At 45.0% G+C, this 24586-nt stretch overlaps 2 protein-coding genes across 3 annotated transcripts; both read right to left on the bottom strand.

Moving 5' to 3' along the window:
* Positions 1-282: 282 nt before the first annotated feature.
* LOC148339357 (dihydropyridine-sensitive L-type skeletal muscle calcium channel subunit alpha-1-like) lies at positions 283-20424 on the bottom strand. 2 transcript variants are annotated; one of them, XM_088289313.1, is made up of 45 exons: positions 20067-20424; positions 17238-17343; positions 16126-16265; positions 15892-16025; positions 15497-15649; positions 15226-15431; positions 15009-15112; positions 14789-14934; positions 13982-14063; positions 13758-13918; positions 13453-13678; positions 12513-12720; positions 12332-12452; positions 12131-12245; positions 11964-12063; positions 11821-11890; positions 11580-11712; positions 11367-11496; positions 11224-11283; positions 10876-10982; positions 10716-10803; positions 10531-10638; positions 10391-10443; positions 10157-10303; positions 9084-9285; positions 8836-8994; positions 7615-7725; positions 7445-7528; positions 6777-6824; positions 5726-5752; positions 5516-5641; positions 5368-5433; positions 5202-5293; positions 4963-5122; positions 4758-4885; positions 4565-4661; positions 3925-4027; positions 3743-3844; positions 3535-3668; positions 3332-3457; positions 2631-2824; positions 2500-2564; positions 1347-1393; positions 1231-1281; positions 283-1148 (listed from the first exon to the last, which is right to left on the bottom strand). In XM_088289313.1, the coding sequence occupies exons 1-45, from the start codon at positions 20249-20251 to the stop codon at positions 927-929; spliced, it is 5427 nt and encodes a 1808-aa protein (XP_088145439.1). In that variant the 5' UTR covers positions 20252-20424; the 3' UTR covers positions 283-926. The 2 variants fall into 2 exon arrangements, with proteins under 2 accessions (XP_088145439.1, XP_088145438.1); XM_088289312.1 differs by having other exon boundaries at positions 12332-12720.
* Positions 20425-20997: 573 nt separating this feature from the next.
* tmem9 (transmembrane protein 9) lies at positions 20998-23886 on the bottom strand. The gene is made up of 5 exons (XM_088292210.1): positions 23625-23886; positions 23344-23435; positions 23123-23231; positions 22719-22850; positions 20998-22632 (listed from the first exon to the last, which is right to left on the bottom strand). The coding sequence occupies exons 1-5, from the start codon at positions 23715-23717 to the stop codon at positions 22492-22494; spliced, it is 567 nt and encodes a 188-aa protein (XP_088148336.1). The 5' UTR covers positions 23718-23886; the 3' UTR covers positions 20998-22491.
* Between the last annotated feature and the right edge of the window lie 700 nt (positions 23887-24586).

Genomic DNA, 24586 nt, shown 5'->3' with positions numbered 1-24586 from the left:
AATGTCAGCCATTGGTGCACAGTTAACATTGATTGACATGATCTCAATTAATAACATTTCTTGGTGCAATTCTGAGTCAGTTTCCATTCCCCCTGGGTGAAAAGACAAGTTTAATAACATTATTTTAAATCAAAACCACTGACGTGCATATTTGAGTTTCATCGCTTTTATTTTGAAGGTGGCCGTCAACAAGCGCTTTCGGCACATTACCGTAATGCACCGTGTTGCACAGTATTGAAAATAAGAGTGGCTTCGTCTTTGCGAGTGGAGGCTGGTCTGACCTAAATACATCATGCCGAGCAACCACATTTGCAGAAGGTGAATGTAACCAAACAGATGCTAACTGACGAGAAAAAGAGATTGACGACATTTTCGCCACAATCTCCGTCAGCAAATATGCAAACATGTTAGATGTCATCAGAAACCAATCAATGATTTCACTTTCCAGGGTCTTTAATGTATAATTGTGAGAGCTGGAATGAATGAATTCATCCGACATCTGTTGTGTAAAAATCTTTTGAGTTGAGAACGTGATGTTTTGAATGTTGGTAATTTTTTACAGGGAGGCGCGTACACAATGATGCTGAAAACGACGCAAGATGAAACGTGAAATCAGTCAAATCGGCGTTGGAATTTCTCGAAATAATGTGACCTAGATGCCATTTAAGAGGGATTTCTTCATCCTCGCACTTGGGGTGCAGCAAATGAAGACTTTAAAGTCTTTTGTCTGGACCTTTCTCCAATTCTCTTGCAAGAGACGGAACACACAGAGAGCCATCGAGCATGGCGGTGACCACTTAATAAAAAAATAATCTTCCGCCTTGAATTTGACCTAATCCGTTTTGAGAAGTTGTTGAGTCTCTTAAGTGTGTTTCAACCACATTTAACATTCAGTCCCGTGATGAAGCATGTGCGTGGTCACGTCTCTAAACGTTGGAGTCGGCCTCAGACAGCTCGGCCGTGTGCTGAGCATGAGCGGCGGGAGTTGCGGGCACGGGTCTTCTCTTCCTCCTCACGGCCGGGTCCGGTCGCTCCGTTTGCTGCGGCGGAGTCACGGGCATGCGCCGCTTCTTCTTGAGGATAGCCCGAGCGGCGCCCTCGAGGTCCTCGATTGTCGTGTGGACGTCGTCGACCGTCTCGTTCTTGGCCTGGGACGCAAAATGGAAGACGGCACCTGAAAGCGGCTGATGGACAGATTGAGTAAGGAGGGGATAACTTCTCGCCGCTTACGTCATCCTCAGCAGAATTCGGACTGTCGCTGAGCCTCGGTTCGTAGGGGAACTGCAAAGAGGGAGTGTTTTTTTTTTAACGTGCTTCATAGTGTGTGCACAGGCCGAGCAACTTACCTGAGTTCTGTCTGTTCTCACTGTGAAGTCCCACGAGTGGAGGTTGTCTAAAACGTCAAAAACAGCAACATTTACGGAACGCACAAAAACTTTTTTTTTTTGCATTTTCACCTGTGGGGTCCAATTTTAGGTTGAATCTATAATCCACTATCTATAATGGGAAAATCAATTCTGAAATCGGCTTTGTGAAACGGTTGTATTTTTTTTTTTGGACTCCTCGAGATGGCACTTCGTTCAACATTGGGCCGTTTCAGTTATTTAAAGCAACAGTGCCATCTAGCGGAGTCAAAAGATACAGCAAATTTGAAGCTTTGCTGTGACTCTTTCGGTTCCTTGATAAAATTGATGTTGGCGCTGCGTAACACTCGAAGCTCAGTGCCACTTCTTGTTTGAAGCTTCGTACGATTGACTGATTGTTCGATGATGTCGTGCTCTAATGACGTCACTGACAACACTATTGAGTTGTTTTCAAAAGGTTGAGCATGTTTGTGGCTGCGAGAAGGTTCGGTTGTCTCTCCGGCTACATTATCTACACCCCATCATAGATCGTGATTCATGCAACCAAACCAAAAGGCTAAAAGAAAGACCCAAGTTTTTTTTTTTTTTTTATGTGAGGTATCCCGATACTCATCTGTACTTGTGATTATTTCCTTTAATTCAGTTTGTCATTAAAACAAGAAAAAACATCTTGCACACTGATTTGAGCTGTTTTGAGTCCAAATGCATTAAAAAATTTTTTTTGCTGGGTTCGATTCCGGCTCGGGCCTTCCTGTGTGGAGTTTGCATGTTCTCCCCGTGCCTGCGTGGCTTTTCTCCGGCTACTTCGGTGTTCTCCCACATTCCGAAAACATGCATGATAGGTTGATTGGACACTCTAAATTGATTGATTCTCTGTCTTTGTGTGCCCTGCGATTGGCTGGCGACCAGTTCAGGGTGTACCCCGCCTAGACTGCCCAAAGACGGCTGGGATGGGCTCCGGCACGTTTGTGACCCTTGTGGGGAGAAGCGGTACAGATAATGGATGGATATCGTAACTTCCAAAGGATTCTTCTTGCATCTGCAGTCATCTTTTCTCAATTCTTGCGCATGGTCTTGGAACGTATTGTGATATTGTGACCTAGCGACGGTCAAACGGTTCGTTTGAGTGCCGTACCAGGGTCGGCGTCATCGCTGGGACTGTCCAACTCTTCAAGACTGCGTCGTGTCGGCAAAGCTAATCTGAAAGACAGCAAAAAGTTTGTCGTCAGCGAGCGTGGCGTGGCGAGGACGGGCGAGGAGGCTCACTCTGCAAAGGCGTTGTTGTTGGAGTTGCTTTTGGGGGCCGTCGTCGGGAGAAAGTCGGTGACGGGCTCCACTGCCGACTCGGGCTGGTTCTCCAAGAATTTGAGCGGCCTCTGGTTGGTCATATGCGCGGGCGCAGCGTTGGCGTTCTCAGCGGAGAACGACTCCACCCGATTGCCAAACAAGCCGTGTGTACGCTAGAGATGAGATGAGATGCAAGTAAACCTTCACCATGAAAAACTCAAGTCATTAAAAAAAAAGAATCCTGTCATTTAATACCCAATTTATACGATTGTTAGTTTGAAACCCAAACACTAGTTTACGAGAAAAGCCTACTTTGAAACATTTAACCCTTGTTTGAAACCAAAATTTGAAACAAAGTTTAAACCCTACTTTGAAACCTTAACCCTAATTTGAAATGATGTTTAAAACCTACTTTGAAATCCTAACGTCAATTTTCAACCCTACTTTAAACCTTAACCCTAGTTTCAAACCCGACTTTGAAAAGCAAACAATACTTAAAACCCAACGGCATGGCATGAATTTTTGGGCATTTGCCGGAATTGGAATGATGTGACTCAGATGAACGATGTGGAAGGCCGTCAGCCATTTGACGCACACGTTGCAACATATTTGACGGCAACAAATAATCACGTTGCGCTTGCGTCGGCGGACCGTCGAGATGTGCGGATGTTTCGTCCCACCTGGTAAATGTGCTCCTCGGCAGCCTCCTGCATGGCTCTGTCCATGTCCTCGTCGTTCTGCAGGTCGCCGGAAATGGCCCTGTGCATTTCTGCAGTCACTTCGTCCTCGATGCTCCGGAGACCCGCCTGCGCCGTCAAGAAGCGGAGGCGTGCCGACCAGTCCGGAACGTTTTGACTCCTCCCGCGGCCGAGGGCTCACTTACCTGGATTTCGGGGCCCGAGGCGCTCTTCTTGTTGGGCCGATAGCCGTAGTACTCTTCCTGGCGCTTCAGGAACTTTCGGAAATGATCCTGGAGCAGGAAAGTGGCGTAGAATTTCCCCACGGTGACCTCATCATCTGGGAAGGAAGACGCGGCGCGCTCACTCAGTGTTTGGGTTTGAAAAGCCTTGGCGAGTGCTTGGCGCACTCACCGCCTATCGGAGGGATGACCTGATCCAACAACTTCATGCTGGTGCGCTTCCAGATGGCCTTGATGATGGCGCGAAGCTCCTCGTTGGCCTGCTCAAAATTTCCTGACCGGAAGAGAACAAGTTACCCAAGCGGAAAAATCACACGCACGACTTTGATTGGGACACGTCGGGATGAGCGCCACCTTCAGTTTTGATCTTCAGTGCCGTCCTGACCAAGGAAAAGAGGGTGGCGTTGAAGGTGACCGTGCCGTCACTGTTGAGTGGCATGTTCATGCCAACCAAGCGCTGCCGACACAAAAAAGAAAATGGTTTTTTTTTTGCATCGGAGTTGATCTCGCGGCCCATTTGCAGTCCTAGTTAAGACTTTTTAAGAACACACAACAAAATTGAACTCGAAAAGCAGATAAAATCATGGTTCTGTTGCACCAAACTTGAAAGTTGCTTCAAAATGAAGACAGGTCTCTGAAACTGTCAGCGAGAATTCATTTCAAACTGACAGTTGGGAACGTTTAACCTGAACAATGGCGGAAATTCTGAGCTGGATACTGCAACAATTGTTGAAGTACTTCATAGAAAATTGAGCGACCGGCTCAATTGTCTTGAATTTTATGATGAAGAGGAATTTTTTTTTTGGGTGAGAAGTTTTGGAGCTTGAACTTCAAGACTGGACTCAATGCCTTTCCAGAGTGTGGATGGAGACCTTCGTAAAATTAGGCAAACGTTTTTTTGCGCTAGCTCGTAACAATGTAACATTTCATCCCCCCCCCCCGGCCCCATCGGCCGTCGTGGCCTGGTGCTGTCCGCCGTTGTCCATTTGCGTACCTTGCAGGCTGCACGATGAGGGCAGAACTTTCCAAAGCCCAGCGGAGGCTGGATCCGTCTGAGCAGCGTCACCACATCCAGATGTTTAATTCTGCCTCTGTCCGATCACACAAACGCACCCAAAGCCAAATGAAACGTTTTGCATGTCGATTCGCAGATTTACAGACGAGCGGCGCACGTCAAGATGGCTTACGTGGCCTCGGGGTCATATTCAGCCCAAATCTTTTTGAACTCGTCCAGGTGGTGCGGACCGAGCAGTGACCAATCGCGCGTCAGGTAGTCGAAATTGTCCATAATGACAGCGACAAACAGGTTGAGGATCTGCAGAAGGCAACCACATTTGTTGTCGGACGCTGTCTTGCGGAACAACGAGGTCATCGCAAAGGTCAAATGCTGACCAGGAAGGCGCAGAGACAGTAGAAACTCAGGAAGTAGAAGACGGCAAAGTTGGAGCCGCAGGTGTCCTCTTCTCCAGGCTGAAAGTCAGACTTGGGGTCGCACTTCTGCCCGTACATTGACGCCATCATGACTTCCTCCCAACCTTCTCCGGTGGCGCATCTGCAGATTAACCACGGGCGGATGTTGGCTCGCTTTTTCCCGTCGTCGTACAAGCGCTGAACGCTCAGCGAGAACTCACCGGAATAACATGAGAACCGCCTGAGGGAACGTCTGGAAATTATTGTTGCGGTTGATTTCGGTGCCGTCCACCAAGGCGATCTTTCCGAAAATCTGAAAGGTTTTCAAATAAACTCGGCGTGTCGGCGTGCAGAAGCGAGCGGTGGATGTCGTGCTTCAGAGTCAACCTGCATGCCAATAACGGCGTAGATGAAGAAGAGCATGACGATGAGCAGAGCCACGTGGGGAAGAGCCTGAAGAGCGAGACCAGACAAAGTTTAGCTTCCTCGCCGGTGGCGGGCGCTTGAATGCGACGAAAGCCACAGCGTGAGAAACCTGGAAGGACTTGATGAAGGTCCACAGGAGGTTCCGGATGCCCTCCGAGCGGTTCAGCAGTTTCACCAAGCGCATGACACGGAAGAGTCGGAAAAAGGTGATGGAAACCGAGGCGTTTTCCAAGGCCTGGCGACAAAAATATTTTTGTGAACAATAGAAGAAATGTGAGAGAAACGGATGTGCAATGATGTTTGCTGAATGGCTGCTTACGGCAATTTCTTGCATGGGATTGGTGTCCTGCAAAACGGAGAAGAGGAGATGATGGTATTTGCATATTCCAGCAACGGAATGAATGAAACGAAGCTCAAGAAGCGCTGAGCCATGCATCACCAGCCGCAGATTTGGCTTGATGTCACAATACGCGACCTTGGAATGGCGTGGGACATTTATGGAAACTTTGCCTGGAGAAGTTTACTTATGATTTTTTTTTAATTAAATAATCATTTGGACAAGTTGGCCACTGTCAACGAAAACAGTTGAGAATGAATCGGAAAATGTCCTGCAACATTTACAAACCCAAAAATGAAACAATGAACAGAAATCCACAATACACACGTTTGAATTTTTTTTAACTGTTTAATCTCAACAAAATTCCTTAATTAATTGTGATTAATCACATTTTTTAACTACTATTTTTTGTGAAGCTCGTAACTTGAATAATATCTTGGACTTCATGTAAAATTGCCAAATATGAAGTCAATTTTCATTCAAATGCTGTTAAATTAGCTTTCTTTGATCCTTGAATACGATCTAAACCAAGTCATCTTTACAGAAGTTTTTCTTCTAAACAATTCTCAAAACGTGTACCGTGCATTTCATATATATTTTTAATTTTAAAGTCACTGATTCCAAAATTGGGAAATTGAGTGACAGATTAATGAGTTTTCAACATGTAAGACGATACTTCAAAATTGCTTAACTGACAAATTTACATGCTTCTGTCTCATGCACGCATTTTGGGGGTCTGCGCGGAGACAAGTTAGACATCATGCATTCTTGAACGTTTGACTCTCGCATGCTTGAAATCTAATTCTCAAATCTGACAGAAACTTTCCACTAAATTGGTTTGGCAAAAACTTCTTGTCCAGCTCTTTGCAGCGCACGTCAAGATCCTGCTATTTGTTTTCAAATCTCGAAATCTAGAAATACAATTGTGCCGAGTTAGTCGAGAACATGCAGAAGAGAAAGATGCCGTCCCCCCCCGACCCCCCCCGAGACACAACATGCAGCAGAGCAACGGTGGTGGTGGTGAGATATTTACAGCGCAGCCTTGGAGACAGTACAGTCCACCACTGGCAGCGAGGGCGCTCTGTGAACGACAGACACGTGACACAAGTGAGGCGTCGCGTGGAGGGAAAAAAAAAAGAGGACAACCAAACAAAAAGGAGCAAACGAGCACGGCGTGTGGAAAAGCCAGAAAAGGCGTGAGTGGCACTGCCGAGTCGGAATGTGCCCAAAAGCGTGTCTGCGCGTGAGGGATGACAAGAAGGCGTGAAAATCTGCAACCTGCAGAAATTGCTTTTTGTGCAACATCATCAACATACAGTGACCCCCCCCCAAAAAAAAAGAAAGAAAAGAAAAGTGCTGTGCTGTGCTCACTTGAATCGGCACACATGAGCATTCCAAATGGAGGACAATTGTGTGCATAATGGGAGTGTCTGTTGGCGTGCTGACAGAAAAATGTTTTCTGGAGGATGGCGGAGGTGCTTGCAAAGGCCAGCGACATTACTGACCATATTCTGCGAGCTAGTTGCGCCGGCACCGAGCTGGGCCGCGGTTATACGTGTCTGGGTCGGAGCATTGAATACATAGAGTACAGAAAGTCATTTACACATTTCACAACATTCGTCTGGGCAGCTCTTATTCGACACCTGAAATATTCCACGCGTGATTACACGATAAAGGGAGCATCGAGTTACATTTACGCACGTCCACTTCACTCAGGATGACGTCCACAACGCTGCCGATGACGATGATGAAGTCAAACACGTTCCAGGGGTCTCCGAAGTAACCCTGCGCAGACGCAAGACCAAGCGCTAAACGAGGAGAACGAGCCGGAGGGGATTATGCCAACTCACGCGTCCCAGAACAAAGCGGACCTTTGCTTTGAAGGCCATGAGCTTGAGAATCATCTCCACGGTGAAGAGCACGGTGAAGATCAAGTTGAGAATGTCCGACAGCTTGGTCACGTGGTCGGACTGGTCATAGTGCTGTTGCGCAAAGGACACAAAACATCGAAAACTACTCAAAGAACATTTGGTGACAGGAAATAGTCCATTCAGCCGTGTGTGCGGAATGGAAAACCGGTACCAGCAGATTTCTTTGTGTCATGGAGCTGGAAGTGACACAAGACAGTGGCACAAACATGAACATGAAAGCATTTGAACAAGCATAATCAATCAACAAATGGACAATTGATGGATGATTTGTTTTGAAATCAGAAGTTGAGGGAAATACTTTTGTGCAACTATCATTCTATTTATGTGAAAAAAGGAAATCGTGCTCATTTCGTTTTGACTGTCGTGTGGGTACAGGAAGAATCATGCGCTCGAGGCATTTTATTTGCGTTAGCGGGCCGCATGAAATGATGCGGCAGGCCGGATCTGGCCCCAGGCTGGCGAGTTTGACACCGAAGCTCTACTTGTAGATCCGAGGTTTCGTGATGGGAAAATGAACCTTCAAATGTGCTTCATGAACCACTTGTTGTATTTTTTGACGCCTTTAGATGGCACTGTTGGTTTAAATAAAAGGCTTTAAGAAAAGGCAAGTCAGAGTACAACCAGGCCAAGGCTGAAAAGAGAACGCCATCTTAAGGAGTAAAAAAAAAACAGATCAGGTGATTCATGAAGCAACTTTGAAGCTTCATTTTGCTGTTGTCAACCTGGCTCTCACATTTTCCAATCGGCAACACCCGCTTTTATCAAAGTTGAGAACAATCAAGAAAGGGTTTGTTCAAAAACAGTAAAATATATGCGCTGTATGCGTTGGAATTACAATAATATATAATCATTTTTTATAATGACCTGAAATCAATACACTTGATTTCACCGAAAAAAAAAAGATCTATCAGATTTGCTTCTTGTTTTTGTGTACCGCACATTCTCACTTCTGAGTTCAACATTAATTAGGCGGCGTGTCCTATATTTTGTTGTTGCTTTAAAAAGAATGAGATCAATGAGTGTGAGTGCATTCCTCCGAGAAGGCTGTTCCACATTCAGCACGACATCAAGGAAATCAACTTTTGACTTTGGGAAACAAATCCTCAAATAATGAGCCACACTGACTATATCGAGGGCGCGCGACCAACTGAACTGACCTACCTGCATCCCCAGACACAACGTGTTGAGCATAATGAGGAAGAACATGAGGTACTCAAAGTAGCTGGAGGTGACGATGTACCAAACCCGGTATTGGTACGGATTTTTGGGGATGTAGCGCCTCAGCGGTCGAGCCTTCAAGGCGTACTGCACACACTGGCGCTAAAGATGGAATGAAAATGATGAGGAAGGAAAAAATGTTTTGAGCGCATCCGAGCGCACAAGTTTGGTCCAGACGAGTCTCGGTGCACCTGGTTCTTGTCCAGCTCACAGTCCTTGTACTCTTGCTCGCCTTGTTCCTGGAAGGTGACGATGACAAAGCCCACAAAGATGTTCATCATGAAGAAGGCGATGAGGATGATGTAGATGATGAAGAAGACGGAGACGTCCACTCGGTTGTTGAAGACGGGCCCCATGTCTTCTTGGTCGGAGTCGATGGCTCGGTACAAAAGTCTGGGAACAAATGTTACAAGTTACAAGTTGGAGTTGGGCCATTCAACTAACGACCTATTTTCCGACGTTATTCGTTTATTTGAAGTATTTTTGATTTTCGATAATGTGCTCGCTCGTGACAACACACTATTAGCATGAATCAGTGCTTCTCAATTACGTTCTGTTTCGCCCCCCCCAGCAAGAAGAAAACAATTTGCGCCCCCACCCCACCACCCACTCTCCGCCGCAACTATAAATAATAACAGTTTCGTTGCAAAACAAACCTGCACCATCGAGTTAATCCTTGCTGCACATAATGGGCAATGAGAGCGCCACTGCCAACTACTGGAGTGGATGTGCAATTACACTTTATTGTAGCATGGCGGGAAAAAAGCACGTTCCCCAGGGTCACACGCGCCCCCCTCAGCATTGCCCCCCACGCCCCGGCCCACTATTTGAGAAGCACTGGCATAAATTGTTAAATTTGCTAACTTTCAACGTTATTTTCAGTCCTGTTACACAAATGAGCAGATTTATTAGAATAAAAAATGACATCAAATAAAGTTGCCAAAGATGGGCCAAGAAACATTGCAATCTTTTTTTATTTTTTTTTATCTGATTTGCAGTTAGGGGACAAAAGAAAGCCATTAAAGTTTATTTAGAGATTGTTACAAGCAAATAACACTTATTGGCCGTTTCAGTTTCTCTCTCTTAAGGAAATGTAAATATTTTCCACGCACAGTAGAAAAAAAAAGACAGAGCAAAGTAACAGGAACCTTTTAGGTATATTTTAATTTTCCAGCCAAATGTTCAAAATGACAATAATTTGTTTTTACAATTTGGAGTTTAAAAACATGACTCAAACCACTGCTGTCAAGCGTCAAAAACTTACTTGGGCCAGCCCTCAAACGTGGAAACGGTAAATAGAGCCAGCATGCCGTAGAGCACATTGTCAAAGTTGAAGTCATTGTTCAGCCATTGGCGTTTGGCCACGATCGTGTCCTGCAGAGAATTCTCAATGTGCTTGATGAAGAATCCCCTGAAATCGAACATCCAGTCAGTGTTGGCCTCGAATCAGCAGCGGCAAGCATTTGTTTTTCAAAATCGATCGGCTTATTTGCCGTACTGGCATTCCTCTTCTGTTATTTTGGACGGGTCCGTGCAGCTGTAGAATTTGCCCTGTCGTAACGAGAACAGGAAGAAAAGGCCACGTTGTTGCTACAAACGATTTAGCGTTAAAAGTGTGCACTGTGCAGCGTCACCCACCTTGAAAAGTTGCACTCCGATGCAGGCAAACATGAAATTTAGCAACATGGTGACCAGGACGATGTTTCCGATGGTTTTGATGGCCACAAACACGCACTGGACCACATGCTGCACATGGACACACATGACAAGTCAGGACGAAAAGCTCCAACGGCGACTGAGTTGTAGCGGCGGTTTGTGCCGACCTTTAAGCCTTTTGCCCGATTGATGGCCCGGAGAGGCCTCAGCACCCTGAGCACCCTGAGAATCTTCACCACGGAGATCGCGCTGGATCTGAATTGAACAAATGACACAAGCGGCTCTCAGCAGCGGATGGCCAAAGTCAAATTGCGGAAGGTTACTCACTCCATGCCCATAGAGAGCAGCGAGACTCCAACCACAATCAGATCCAGGATGTTGAAGGAGTTGCGACAGAAGGAGCCCTCGTGCATGAAAGCGCCGTAAACGGTCATCTGTCAGGGAGATCAAGGGCCAAAGACATCGCAATTAAAAATGACGACGCTCAACGTTTATGCTAAAAGACAACTCGCATTTGGTGGAAATGCAAGATGGAATCCATCAGCGAATTGGCCATTCCATCCATCCACAAAAGTAGCCCCTTCTTTCTTCACCCATGAGCTGTACTTTTGGATGGATGCATTCATCCATCCAGGCTTGTGCCCTCCCATTCCTTCCGTTTGCTCGTCCATTTACCTTCAACACAATCTCAATGGTGAACACCGTTGTGAAGACGATGTCGGCGTAGGCCAGGATCTGTGGGACGAGATGCAGAAAGCAAAGATGTTGCTTGCCTTTTTTTTTTTGAAGACGCTTTGACATTCCAAGCGCTCGGCCACCTGGTTTCTATAAGAATTGGGATCGATGGGGTCCTCGGCTGCCAGGGAGATGGAGGACAGCAGGATGAAGAGCAGGATCAGATTCGTAAAAGAGGAGGCGTTGATGATCTTGTAGCACAGCTTCCGGAACCTGGCCACCGGCGAATAGCACGAGAGCGCACGCACAATCACAGATGTGGAAAAGGCGGTTTGGCAAACGTGTGTGCCACTCACTTGTTTTGCGGGCCAAAGATGAAAAAGGAGCTGGCTTCGGGCAACGGAACGGCTTCCTCTTTCAACTGCAGGTCGGCCATGGGCCGCGGCCGAGGACTGATGGGGATTTCGGGCTCCACCTCCTCATCGTCACCTTGAACGGAGACGAAAAAGAAAACGTTTCTTGGCCGTCGTGATGGATTCGTATTTTGCCCGAATCAGTCGCAGCCTTTCAAAACAAAATGGATGTGCGTGAGTTTACCTGGGAAGTCTGCAGGGGGGAAAGGATCTTTCACTTCATTGACGTTGAACTCAAACTCGTCGACTTTGAGCTGACGAAAGAACATGTTCACAAATAACTACGTGAGATTCTTTTCGCGACATGCAGTTTGCGCGTCGATGAACCTTGGCCGTCGTCGGCATGCCCTCCATCTTGGCTCTCTGCTCGGCCAGTTTCTTGGAGATCCTCTCCCTTTCCTCATCGGTCTTGTCGGGCATCTTGGACCTGCGAATGGACAATTCTGACGTGATGAGCATAAGTGCACAAGATCATTTTTCAATGATTAATTCACCGTAGCAGTTTCCTTCTCAACTTCTCTTCGGCCTTTTCTTTCTGAGCCGAAGTCAGACTCTCTGCCTCGCCAAGGTTGTCGACGGCGATGGCCAAGAAGACGTTGAGAAGAATGTCTGGGAAGAAAGAGTTCAGGAAAACAAAAAGGTCACCGTTCGTTTGCCATTGTCAAACATCCCACAGGAAGTTTCGGGTAGGATACAGTTTCCACAGACAAAGAGGACGATGAAGTAGATGGCAACCAGAATGCCAGGGAAAACCGGTCCGCCGTAGGCCATGATGCCGTTGTTCATGATGGCCGTCCATTCCTCTCCTGTTAAGATCTGGGAGACAGTAACGGCTTTCAGAAGGGAATATGTCGAATCGGACGCAAAAAAACGCACCTGGAACACGCTAATGAGGGCTTGAGGGAAGTTGTCAAAGTTGCTTCGTCTGGGCCTGTTGTCAGGAAAGTTAAATTTGCCCCCAAACACTTGCATGCCGAGCAGGGAGAAGATGACGATGAAGAGGAAGAGGAGGAGGAGCAGCGAGGCGATGGAGCGGACAGAGTTGAGCAGGGAGGCTACAAGGTTACTCAGAGAGGTCCAATACCTGCAAGAACAGCGCCACATACTCGACATGTTGACCTTTCTCTGACCAACCTACTCGTGATCTTCAACTCAAAAGTTGTGCTGATCTCAAAAGCTCCGTTTGTCGTTCTAGAGGTATACAGAACAGAATTTCACAGACGAGCTGAGCTGGGTGAATCCATTCCGGTTCAAAGACGTAATTGACCAATAAATAAACATCTGTGGAAGTAAACGCTTCCACGTGATGAATATAAACATTCGCAGCAGTCAATGAGTTATGATTTTTTTTTTTTTCTGTAATAAAATCAAGCTGGAAAAGCAATGGCGTTATGGCCACGCCTAAACATCTTTCATTTGATCGATTAACTGAAACTTGATTGATGAACAATGTCGGGAGTAACATTGCAAGTAATATTGATCAAAAGTTAGATCAAATTATGATCTCCGTTATTTCTTGGCATTTTTTCCCCCGAAAAAAATAAATAAAAATTCTAACTGAAAGTGACACTGTGACGCAATCAACAGAAAGAAAACGATCGGCGTTGTCATCGTCTGTAATCTTTAGAATTTTTCTGTGGTGCAGAAATACGGTAGCGAAATACAATTTGGAGAAAGAGTTACAAGAAAGTAGAAGTAATTGCAATAGAAAAACAACTTGAAACCTGAATGAGAATGAGCACTAGAGAAAAAAAAATACAGTCATATAATGTGTAACACGTTGAGGCAATCCAACTTTGTGGTTTGCAAGACTCACTTTGTGACTTTGAGGATCCTCAGAAGTCGAATACACCTGAGGACGGAGAAACCCAGCGGGGTCACCTCCCCCACCGACAACATGATCATCTCCAGGATGCCGCAAAGCACCACGAAGAAGTCAAAGCGGTTGAACAGCGACATGAAATACGCTCTGGGACCCAGAGCGTACATTTTCACAAACATCTCGATGACAAAGAGCACCAGCAGCACACGGCTTGCCACATCTGGTCACAGGAGACACAAGCCGGACCAAAATGAATCCAACTTGGAGGCGACGCTTGTGCAAAATGGTGATGACTCAACCTTGAATTGAAGTGAGCGTCGCGGGCTGGTGGTGGTGCTCCGTGGCGATGGTCAGCGTGTTGAGGAGGACGAGGAACATCACTAGCCAGTAAAATGTTCTGGTCTTCACATAAACCAGACACTTCATCCTGAAGAAGCGGTTCCAACGACGAGCCAAGCGACTTGATACAAAAATAAGGCCAAGTTACTGTCGTGCACCAGCACAGTTGGAGGAGCGCACTCACTAGTAGTAGACCACCCGACTCTTGCCCTCCAGGTCGTACAAGCTGTCCGTGTCTGAATCGCCACTGGTCAAAGGCAGGAGACCTGAAAAGGCAATTAAAGAGATAGATGGATGGATATTCACAAACATATATTCTTTATCCTCTGTAACATTATCCATACACAATGGACCCCTGAGACTGCGTTTGCCAGTACATTTAAAAAATGATCAAAAAACGAAGCATAGTCTAAGTGGGGTTTTTTTTCAAAATGGGGATACGGGAGGATCAGGTAAAAATAAATAAATAAATAAACTAAGAATATTTTTTTAAATCAAATTACAAACCTGTGAAGAGGTGAATTACCCACACGAATAAAGGTGTATTTATGTGTCCGTATTATACTGCCCCCAGGTGGCCAAGATGTGAAGACCAGAAGGAGGAGCACAATGACAATTGAATTGAAGCATAAAGCAAAAGTGAAAAAAGCTGTTTATTCTTTAAATTCACTTCAGGTTCTCATAAAGTACGACAATATTTTCTCATCAAAAAGCTGACGGTGAGGTGAGGTGAGGCTAAAGGCATCTCCGTTGAGTTCAATGGAGAAAGATGATTTGAGGTCACAGGGTTTGAGTTACAGTTTTGTTGAATTGACTTAATATGTTGTTCATTGAAAGAACTTGAGGAATTTCAATTTTGCCAGTTCTGTGAGGAACTTTGTGTCTCTCCTTTATTCTGAGAAGCGCTAAATAATCTTACTGCATATTGCGTTCAAAATTGTACATTTACAGCCCATTTAATTCAATTAACTGTTCCTGCTTTGACACTGACCTTTGCCCTCTCTGTCAGCATCCAGGACCTCCGCGTGGGTGATCCACTCCATGTAGCCGTGCAGGTCCTCATCCAGCTGCTGACGCTCCCGCAACTTCTGGAACTCGCCTCGGGACCGGGCTTTCTCCCGCTCTTTGGTAAACTCTCTGAACAGAGAGGAAATATTTTCAATAGTAATCATGTCAAGAAAACCGTGAAATCAAGTCAGAAGTCAGCCTACCCACTGAGCACGCCCAGAACCAAATTGAGCACAAAGAAGGAACCCACAAGAATGAGAGGAACAAAGTAGACCCAAGGCCATTCGTTTCCGATGGCGTCGTTGATCTGAAAGACATCACGCAGCCAATTCAAATGTAAAACATGTGCCTTTGCGGAACGAACAAAGGTTGTGAAACACCACCGAGGAGGATCGAGGCGTGATAAGAGCGATGACCAACCCAGTAGAGAACTTTCGTCCATCCCTCCATGGTGATACATTGGTAGACTGTAAGCATGGCGAAGCCGATGTTGTCAAAGTGAGTGATGCCGTTGTTGGGGCCTTCCCATCCTGGCCGACACTCGGAACCGTTAATCATGCAGCGTCGGCCGTTCCCGGCCTGAGCACAGGGCGCGGGCATCTCCCCCTCTGCGGTTGAAAAGATGTCTGCAGGACAAGCGGTGGAAGAATCAACATGTGAAGTCACAAGTTGGCCATGCAGATCCGCGTACTTGTGCCCGTGTAGTAGCAAGTTTTATGCATTTTGCCCTTGAAGAGCTCCAGCCCCATGATGGCATAAATGGTGACCAGTAAGAAGACCAGCAGGGCGATGTGCAGCAGAGGCAGCATGGCTTTGAGGATGGAGTTCATCACCACCTGCAGGCCTAAATGCAGGAAAAAATATACATTCGATGGTTCTCCGGGTGGTAGGCGGTCAAGGCCTGCAAGGCCTTCTCTGCTGGCCTAACATAATCAAGAAATCATGATCAGATTCTTCACATTGATGTCATATTATATCCTAGTGTTGTATTATTAGTGAGTTTTTATCCAATCAGAATTCTGCGAGATCGTGTTGCCAGGCAGATTTCACAATACCGGTAGTACGCATGAGAGACCAGATTCTTACTGGGGACTCCAGAAACAAGACGTAAGGGACGCAGAACTCTGAAGGCCCTCAATGCCTTCATGTCAAAGCCACCTCCTTTCTCCATGGGAACACCTGCTATCGTATTGATGGTGTCCAAGGCGAAGGTGACGAGACTGGAGGAGGAACAGCAGCCATACGTGAAGTGGTGACATCATGGCTCTTGACTCTTGACGACATCTCTCACGCCACAGTCTGACAAATATGCCGTCTTACCCCATGAAGACGATGACGAAATCCAAAATATTCCAGCAGTTGCGTAAATATGCGCCCTCATGGAACACAAAGCCGTAAGCGATGATCTTCAGAAAGCACTCTAACGTGAAGATGATCAAGAAGATGTACTCCAGACTCTCCTGCAGAAAGAAATAGCGTTGAATGATCTTCGGGTTCACTCAAGACACATTGAAATGAATGAAAACAGTTGACAGATATTAAAAGTCGGGCAAGAGAACATTTGGATACCGAGCCGTGTTTTAGCACCAGCCCCTTTGCCATGGGTTAAAAAAAGTGCTCTTTTTCTTTATTTCTTCATTCATCAATTAAAATAAAAACTACAAAAAAAGAACAGTTCATTAAAATACGACCTCGATAAAAAGATCAAAAATGGTGCGCAATTCCCAAATAAAATCAAAATGGTGGACAATAAATAATTCGATTTTTGAATAGGTCTGGCCGCACATGCACGCTCAAAGCTATTTTTGTCGTTCTCCTGAGTCGTTTCGGTTCGTGCATGCAGATCTTCGAAGAGCCAGCACATGTAATCAAGTGGAGCAACTCTTGTTACATCCCTCACCTCGGAGGAATGAGGAGGCCGCTGGCTCACGACGACTCGCTTGACTTGGGCCAAATGGGTCAATCCATCATATATATTAGCATCAAGTCATTTATGTATTGTGACATCCATCCGAGAGCGTGTCAGAGACAGCAACGCGATTGCTGTCTGCGAGAGCCACGTGTTGACGTTTGTGCTTCGAGGCCTGCTTTGCATGAGACGTAACAGTCGCTTGAGCTGAGCCTCATCAAGAACGTAACATTGGTGTCAACATTCAAGATTTACACGCGACACTGTGAGCGCACAGCTGCAGTGTGACGATGTGGCCAGAGAATCAACTTGCAACGTTGTCGGCGGTGACAAATAAGGGGGCCTTGAGATACGAGTCACACGACATAGCCGTTTTTTGAGATACAAGCCATTGATCAGACCAATGTTTGCTAGCTAGTGAGCTAGCAAGCTAGCTAGCTCACTAGATGGATGGATGAATAATTACATTTGAGGCTTGGCTGGCTCATTGAAGAGTCCTACCTGACATATCACTCTTACTTACCAAGCTGGAATTGGTGTTATTGCTGTCTTCTTCCGGCATGGGCAGGAAGACGGCCAGGGCTACACAGTTTGCAAAGATGGTCAATAAGATGATGATCTCAAAGGTTCTGGATGAAGCTGCTCAGGATTATTACACACGGACGATGGGAATTCCATTTTCTCCCACAAGAAATAAGAACAGATTATATTTGCTGCCCGAAGCGCCCCGCCATGTCACTTGTCATGTCACGTCTGTCTGGTCTGGGCTGTCATATAAGACAATAACAAAATGATTCAAGATGCCTATTGTGGCGTTCCGCAGGGCAGGTGCAACAGCAAAGCATCAGGCGACTGGCTAATGGTGTCTGCACACACATCGTTTGTTTCCATCCTCGATCCGTTATCCGAGCCACTTCTCCTAACGATGGTCGCGAGCATGCTGGAGCCTATTCCAGCTGTCTTCAGGCAGACGTACACCCTGAACTGGTTGCCAGCCAATCGCAGGGCACACGTAGACAAACAACCACCCGCGCTCACACTCATACCTAGGGGCAATTTAGAGTGTTCAATCAGCCATGCATTTTTTGGAATGTGGGAGGAAACCGGAATACCCGGAGGAAACCCACGCAGGCACGCGGGGAACATGCAAACTCCACACAGGAAGGCCGGAGCCGGAATCGAACCCACAACCTCAGCACTGTGAGGCGGACGTATTAACCAGTCGTCTAATGTGCCGCCCACCTTTTGTTTCCACTTCATGTAAATCCCTCGCTATCTACGAAGCTGAGCACCTGCGTTAGCATCGCTAGCTAATCCTACACTAAAAAATGCATCATTCCTTGGGATAGTCCGCTGCTGTGCCCGCTTTAGTGCGCTTCGTTGTCAACTGTGAGCACACAAAGCAGTGAGGGAATTTATTCAACTTTTCTTTTCCGGCTCAAACACATGTGCCGATATGTGTAGTGAAATTATTTGAGAGCTGAGAGAAAGGCTTTATTTTTCAACATTTTGATGATTCGTTTTAAATACTTGACAATTATTTGTAAGCCTTAAAATTTGGCTGGGTTGTTAACTACACTTTTTTTGTGGTGTAGCAATCGAAGATGTTTTTTTTCACTTCACAAGGATTTTAATTATTGTACGTTAATTGTCTGGCGACCAGTCAACACCTTTAATTTGAGGTATGACTCAGAGAAAGGTGTGGTCCACATAGATTTTCAATCTGGTTATTAGTTACTTTTGACTTTAGCAAGTAAGTATACGTCCGCCACAGTTTGTAAAAAAGTGGATGCAAAAAAACCAAAAAACAAACAAACAAAAAAAAAATGTGCTTGACATGCTCGACTTTGATTTTGCTCTTTGGACTCCTTAAGGTATGCAAAAGAAAAAGTTCCTCAGAGTTGAGTTTATTTCACGTGAAATCCATTAGATTTGCATTTTATCTTTCAGGAACTTTTTTTTTTATTAAAACATTTATTTTGTGCGCAGTACATTCTAATGAAATCACTATGTAGTTTCTTATTTATCTGCAGTTAAAATATCTATAATGATACAGCGGTTTACAATAATATGAAATATACATAAAATATACAAAAGTATGGTAGTACTGAATGGAATAAATATTTTTCAGCTGCTATTTGGTGCAAAATGTTTGAGAAGCACTGCTCCCGCCTTTCATTAGTTTTGTTGTTGTGCTGCATCACGCATCGGTAACCCGCGCCCCAAACAAAAAAATAAAAATAAAAAAAAATAAATAAATAAAAAACGAAATCTCGGAAAACGACGCGTTGTCATTCCCGCCCATAGGGGGCGTCAGTACGAGAATTCCCCTGCCAGGTCAGCATCATGTCTCCCCTGTGATGCAGCAGGACAGCTGCAGGGCCCAAGAATATGTCCGAAGCAGCGAAACACACACGCGCACACACGCACACGCACACATGCACGCGTGTGTGAAAATGAGCCGGTCTCTTTTCCCATTCCTACGTCACTACAATGTACATTATTTCTTCTGCGAGAGCTCAGCGTGTTTTTCCTTTTTTTTTGCAATGTTGCTGCTCTCCTTGTGGCCCACATGTGCTGCAGGGTGACATACCAATGTGATTATACTTGTGCAATAAAAAGTGGCCATGACTTGGTTGAGCATGTGGCGACAAATGGCAACGGAGTGTGGTGACAATTTGGACATTTCCATCATGGGGTCAATGTTTACAATCTGTCAACGCCCTTTCTTTCAGGGTTAACTTCCCTCGATAGTCACAAATATAAAATATTGCATGTAAAATAAAAATAAATAAACTGTGAACTAAGGATCTTTTAGTTGGAAATGACAAAAAAAGTCGCTAAAGGTATCTGTCTGTCCATACGTCTTAAAAACTGTCAGCTGTTAAATACAGCAATTAGAGTCAGCTAATTCTGTTGTGGATGTTCAAGATGTCAGAACCAGGAATGGGCATGGAGCTAAAATAAAAGCAGGAAACTCCCTGCAGGGGCCGCATTACATCACTCAGCGGCCGGCCGCCTGTTTGCACGGCGAGCTTCACATAGTGGAAGCATTTGAGCGCAATTTCCACATAAACCCGAGAATGGCCTCGCATTCGTTGCGACAAAACGGACTCGGGCGCACGTTGCCAGCGAATAACAAAAGTCTTTGCACGTCCCAGAGCAAAATGACCGGAGATTAAGGAGACGTGGCCAATGCCTTGACATCATATCAGCGTATGGCATGTGTGAAGCATCTTAATCGCATCTTAATCAAGTTGCGGAATAGTTTGAGCACCTGACACGCGACCATCTCTTTGGCTCAATAAATACGCACCGCTCATCCATAATGGTGAGAGAATATAAAGGATACTTCCACTCCACAATGTTGATGCAGGCCTTGCGGAAGGGGTTTTTAAGAGTGAAGAAGAAGAGCGATCTGGCGGGTCTTGGGTTGCCCCCCGTGGCCTGTAACTTCTTCAGCTTCTCCCGCTGTTTCCTCTTCAGCTCCTCCTCATTCATGATGACCGGCTTGGATGCGTCCGAGTTTGCGGCCATCCTGGAGACTCCAACACGCCTTTCTTAATCCCGGAGAAATATGTCCGCTGGCTGTATAATCCCAACCTGGGGTGGAGTGGCCGTCCGTGTAGCGACAGACCTGAGAATCCCGTTTGTGCTCTTCTGTGTCCCTCCAGCCGAGCCACGGGCTTCTCCTGGTTGAGGACCTCTGACAGGAAGCGCAGTTGGCCCTGCTGGAGTTTAATTTTAGACTGTGAGCCAGCGGCGAGCCATGCTTGGGGATGGTCAAAAGGTTTGGGGGGTAGAACGTGGAAGAAGGGAGGAGATGAAATCAAGAAGAGGGTGGGTGGGCACTGGGGGGATTTGGGGTCTTGGGCAGTGCAGGAGAGGGCAAGACCGATGAAATTAGTGTCCCGTTTACATATGTTCCTCATGTTTATTTATTTATTTTTTAAATCGAGGGCTGTGTGCGACTATTAAAAAACAACTACAAAACCACATTGCTCAAATAAAAATAATCATAAAAAAATACAAATTTGTGTTCAACTCCATTGAATGCAAAAATCTAACGCATTGCATCAAAATGTGCTCAAAATTAAACTGGTAACAAGTAAACCAAATTGAAGGTATAAATGAACATCCATGTTCAAGAATAGCATAACTGAACTTGATTATTTGAGAAGCGTGCTGTGTATATTGTGCAAAGAGCCGGCTGTCATTCTCTCTGGCGCCCTCTAGTGCTAATTTTCAGTATGAGCAAATTAGAACACAAACACACCCAAAACTGCTTAACCAGTGATTTCTTATTTTCCATCAAGGCAAAAACACAGACAAATCAATATAAATATAGAAACAGAAACACATACATTCAAATTATTCATAAATACTTAATAAAACAATCATGAAAAATTCACTGATGAGAATCTAAGTCAGTGAGGATCACTTTAGGAGTTTCAACACACAAACGTGAAGTCATATGCTTTCAAATCAGACTGGCGGGCTTGAACATCTACTTGTCATTTTTGTAAAATGTGAATGGCGTGCACTGAGCACCAAAAATTGATTTGGACTTCAGCGTATCACCAAAACAAAGGAAGAGAGGAAACACAGAAACACTACATTTAATATCACGTGTGCAACTTACTACGCAAACAAAAAAAATGTGAAAATCACAAGGAGATTAAAACTGTAATTAAAAAAAAAAAAAGTTTCGGATGTTCATTTGTGTTGGACGGCCAAATAGTTAAATGGTTAAGATGATATTGAGTAGCAAAGGCCTGCAGAATTTCTGTGATGGGTCCAAAAACGCAACAGTGGACAGTGAACAGCCGCCTAGCAACACTTCACAAGATCAGTAATTTGTTGTTGTTGTTTTTTTTTAATCTGTGGAACCTTTCCTCTGCTAGTCGCTAAAATACTATTTGATATTTTTGCACAAATTCTGTAACATCCAAAAATGCCACAAGATGGCACCAAAGCCATGGCAAGTAGAGCGGAATATGAGTATTTATAGGTAACAGGGTTCAAGGAAGCAATGTCACATAGTCGTCTCGACAGAAATTAAAGGCCAGTCGACAGCACGTTAAGGAAGTGAACAATCGCAAACCAACTGCAATTGGATTTTTTTGACCCCGATTGAAACCACAAACATGGCACAAGCGTCAGGGAAGAAGTGGATTGAGAGTAAAATGAGAACAAACATGTGAATCAAGGAGAGTTTTTGGTGACTTTTGTCAATGACGCAGAGACTTAGTGACAGAGACTCTCCACACTTTGCTTCTCAGTCACATTTCATCATGAAATTATATTAGAATTAATTATTATTGAAAAAAATATGCTGAATTGATGTAGTGGTAAAGCTCGATTCAGTGGTGCAAACTTGATGTTGCGACGCCTCGTGAAAGATCATTACAATTTTCAATTCATCTTATATTTATGGTTTAAACTATGAATATAAGCAAATAACTTTTTGGGGGGGAGGTCAAATAAGTGCATATTTTGTATTAGTAGCTGCGGGGCTGACTTCCTATCCCATAGAAATTTGCAGGCGGTTACTCGAATGCACATGCAGTAGTTACTGTTAGCCACTGGTAGGTTCCTGCCATGGTCCTTAAATATAAGCATCATGATCATCAGTGTTACGCTAATTTTTTAGGTCAAGCCATGGAATGCCATGCGGTGAAATTGTCAGAGTGAAAGAATAGTCAAGAAAGTGCAGCTGGCAACCGAGAAGATACCTGCTCTAAACCTGGCCTCAGGATAACAAGCCGACGCTAGCTTTAACTAAGCATCTTGTGGCGGTCAAACACAGTCTTGCGCTGTTCCTGCACCTGCTTCTTCCAGCGTTGCTGTGCGCCCTCGACACGCTCCAGCACTGTGTTTCCTCTGGCCTGGCTGCTGTCCACGCGCGGACGCATCTCCTACACGCGGACGGAAAAGAAGTGCACGTGGATTAGCTGACATTTATTGAGACCATTTCAGTCAAGGTGCGGAGTTGACGACATACCTCGGAGTCCTCCTCGTTGTGCAGGGGCTGGGTGTAGGCGTCGTGCTTGCGGATGAGAGGATCCACCAAGAGGAGGAAAAGCATGTACAGCAGCAGTGCGCCCACGACAGACAGGTAGATGATGATCGTCACCTGTGACAGAGGCAGTCACTCTTGACCAGATCTTGCGCAAGCATTTAGGACAGCGACGGCTTACTTGTAAATGGATTATATTATATCAATCAAAGAAGATACTAATCAATTCAACAATGGACAATTTTTAGGAATAAGGCCAGAGGGTCATGGCCAGAATGGTACTGACCGGCAAAAAAGGGTCAAGTGCCCTGCTTGTTGAAGAATAGTAAGTGAGGTGTCAAAATAATAACTGATGAGATGTGAGGTCCAATGAGAAGGCCTTGTCCTACCTTGATCGTGTTGCTGCTCCGCTCCTCGTACTTGCACTCACACAGCAGGCAGTAAGCCTCCACGTCATGTCCAGGCACCGGCATGGGATCCACCACATGGAGGCAGTTGCTAGGGAAAGAAAGAAAAAACAAACAAACAAAAAAGCAGCCATCAGAATTGAACAGATTATAAAACTCCAATTGGGTCGGACAGAGCAAGGTGAGAAAGACGCTGCTTTTACCAATCCTTTTGGGAAACATTTCTGTTGTAGATGTGACCAGTGATGTTTCGATAAGGCGGGCAGATGCACTTGCAGCGAACGTCTTCAAAGCTCTGTCGGTGGAGTAGAGGTAACGTAACACAACACCAGTTAAATGAACAAGTATTTGCTCTGCTTGCCATTAAAAACAATAAATCCCAACTAAGCATGAAATAAAGCATCTTAATTACGTCGTGTCACTTCTGTTTCCGATATGGTGCAGCAAATGGATTGTGCAGGGGTACCCAATGCACCTGTCTTACCTTGGCATTTGCAAGAGCAGCAGCATCCAGCAGCAACGAGATCAGCGCCGCAGCGACGACGAAAGTCGACGAAGTCCCCCCGCAAATCGGCATTCTCGCATCGGTCTTCAACAAAACGCACTGTACTGCCGATGCAATATGCAGAGACGACACAGAAACACAATGTATGAGGAACACTCGAAAGGCGAAGCTAGCTTGACAGCAGCTGCTTTCCTGCACTTGCTACTTCCGGTTTTTCGTCACCGATACAAATGGCGACGCTGCCACCTGCTGGTTGAAATACATAACATGAATACTTACAAGATCATTTTCTTCTTTAAATTGTTTCACTCAATGTAAGGTTTTATAATAATATAGAGAGTATTAGAAACGCTATTGCTTTTGTTCAAATTCTTTAAAACAGTTGTGACCACTGTGTAAAATGGGAAGATGAACAAAATGACAATATAACAAGGAATTGTTTGAATTTTAAAGGTGATATGATTATCCAAAATTTGCATAAAAATCATAATTTGGTGAGATTTCCTTGAATCCCTTATTGACTGAATTCACTTTTCTGTGTTTTATGCTGATACAATGCAGCGGCGCTGTCTGGGATTTTGGTCCCCGTGAAAAGAAATTTTACTGAACCAAGAATGATAGTAAGATAATATTGAAAGAATATTTTTCCATTGAAGGTTTTCATTCACATTTTCATAATTTGGTCAGTAAATGTGTTATCTGGTCATTGTCTGTCTCTTCTACTGAAGGTTATTTCATTATTATTTCAAGCCGTTTCAAGCTGAGGAGTTTTGAAACTCATCAAGTATTTTCCCATAAATTCAGGCCAACATTGCATACAAATGAAATCCAGCTCCTCTGATGGAATGTAAAATTTAAGCCCTGAATCCTTGACCAGATCAATAGCTCTATTTCCCGGTAATCCTGTTATCTTTCTTCTTCTTTTTTTTCAGTATCATCAG

Source organism: Idiotropiscis lumnitzeri, chromosome 3 (assembly GCF_059441095.1).
Source record: "Idiotropiscis lumnitzeri isolate Australia: NSW breed Sydney's pygmy pipehorse chromosome 3, RoL_Ilum_1.0, whole genome shotgun sequence".
NCBI classification, from domain to species: domain Eukaryota; kingdom Metazoa; phylum Chordata; class Actinopteri; order Syngnathiformes; family Syngnathidae; genus Idiotropiscis; species Idiotropiscis lumnitzeri.
The sequence above is the reverse complement of the archived record's forward strand: the minus strand, read 5'-3'. Positions and strand labels throughout refer to the sequence as shown.

Bases quoted from the DNA above. Each gene is read 5' to 3' on its own strand.
- tmem9 (XM_088292210.1), bottom strand. From the start codon at position 23,717: ATGCCGATTTGCGGGGGGACTTCGTCGACTTTCGTCGTCGCTGCGGCG. The intron at 23,436-23,624 runs GTAAGACAGGTG...CTCCACCGACAG, and splicing joins CTGCTCTTGCAAATGCCAAG to AGCTTTGAAGACGTTCGCTG. The intron at 22,851-23,122 runs GTAGGACAAGGC...CCTCTGTCACAG, and splicing joins GGAGCAGCAACACGATCAAG to GTGACGATCATCATCTACCT.
- LOC148339357 (XM_088289312.1), bottom strand. From the start codon at position 20,251: ATGGCCGCAAACTCGGACGCATCCAAGCCGGTCATCATGAATGAGGAG. The intron at 14,064-14,788 runs GTCAGTGTCAAA...TTGCCTTTTCAG, and splicing joins TGCTGACAGAGAGGGCAAAG to GTCTCCTGCCTTTGACCAGT. The intron at 12,721-13,452 runs GTGAGTCTTGCA...CTGTTCTTGCAG, and splicing joins AGGATCCTCAAAGTCACAAA to GTATTGGACCTCTCTGAGTA.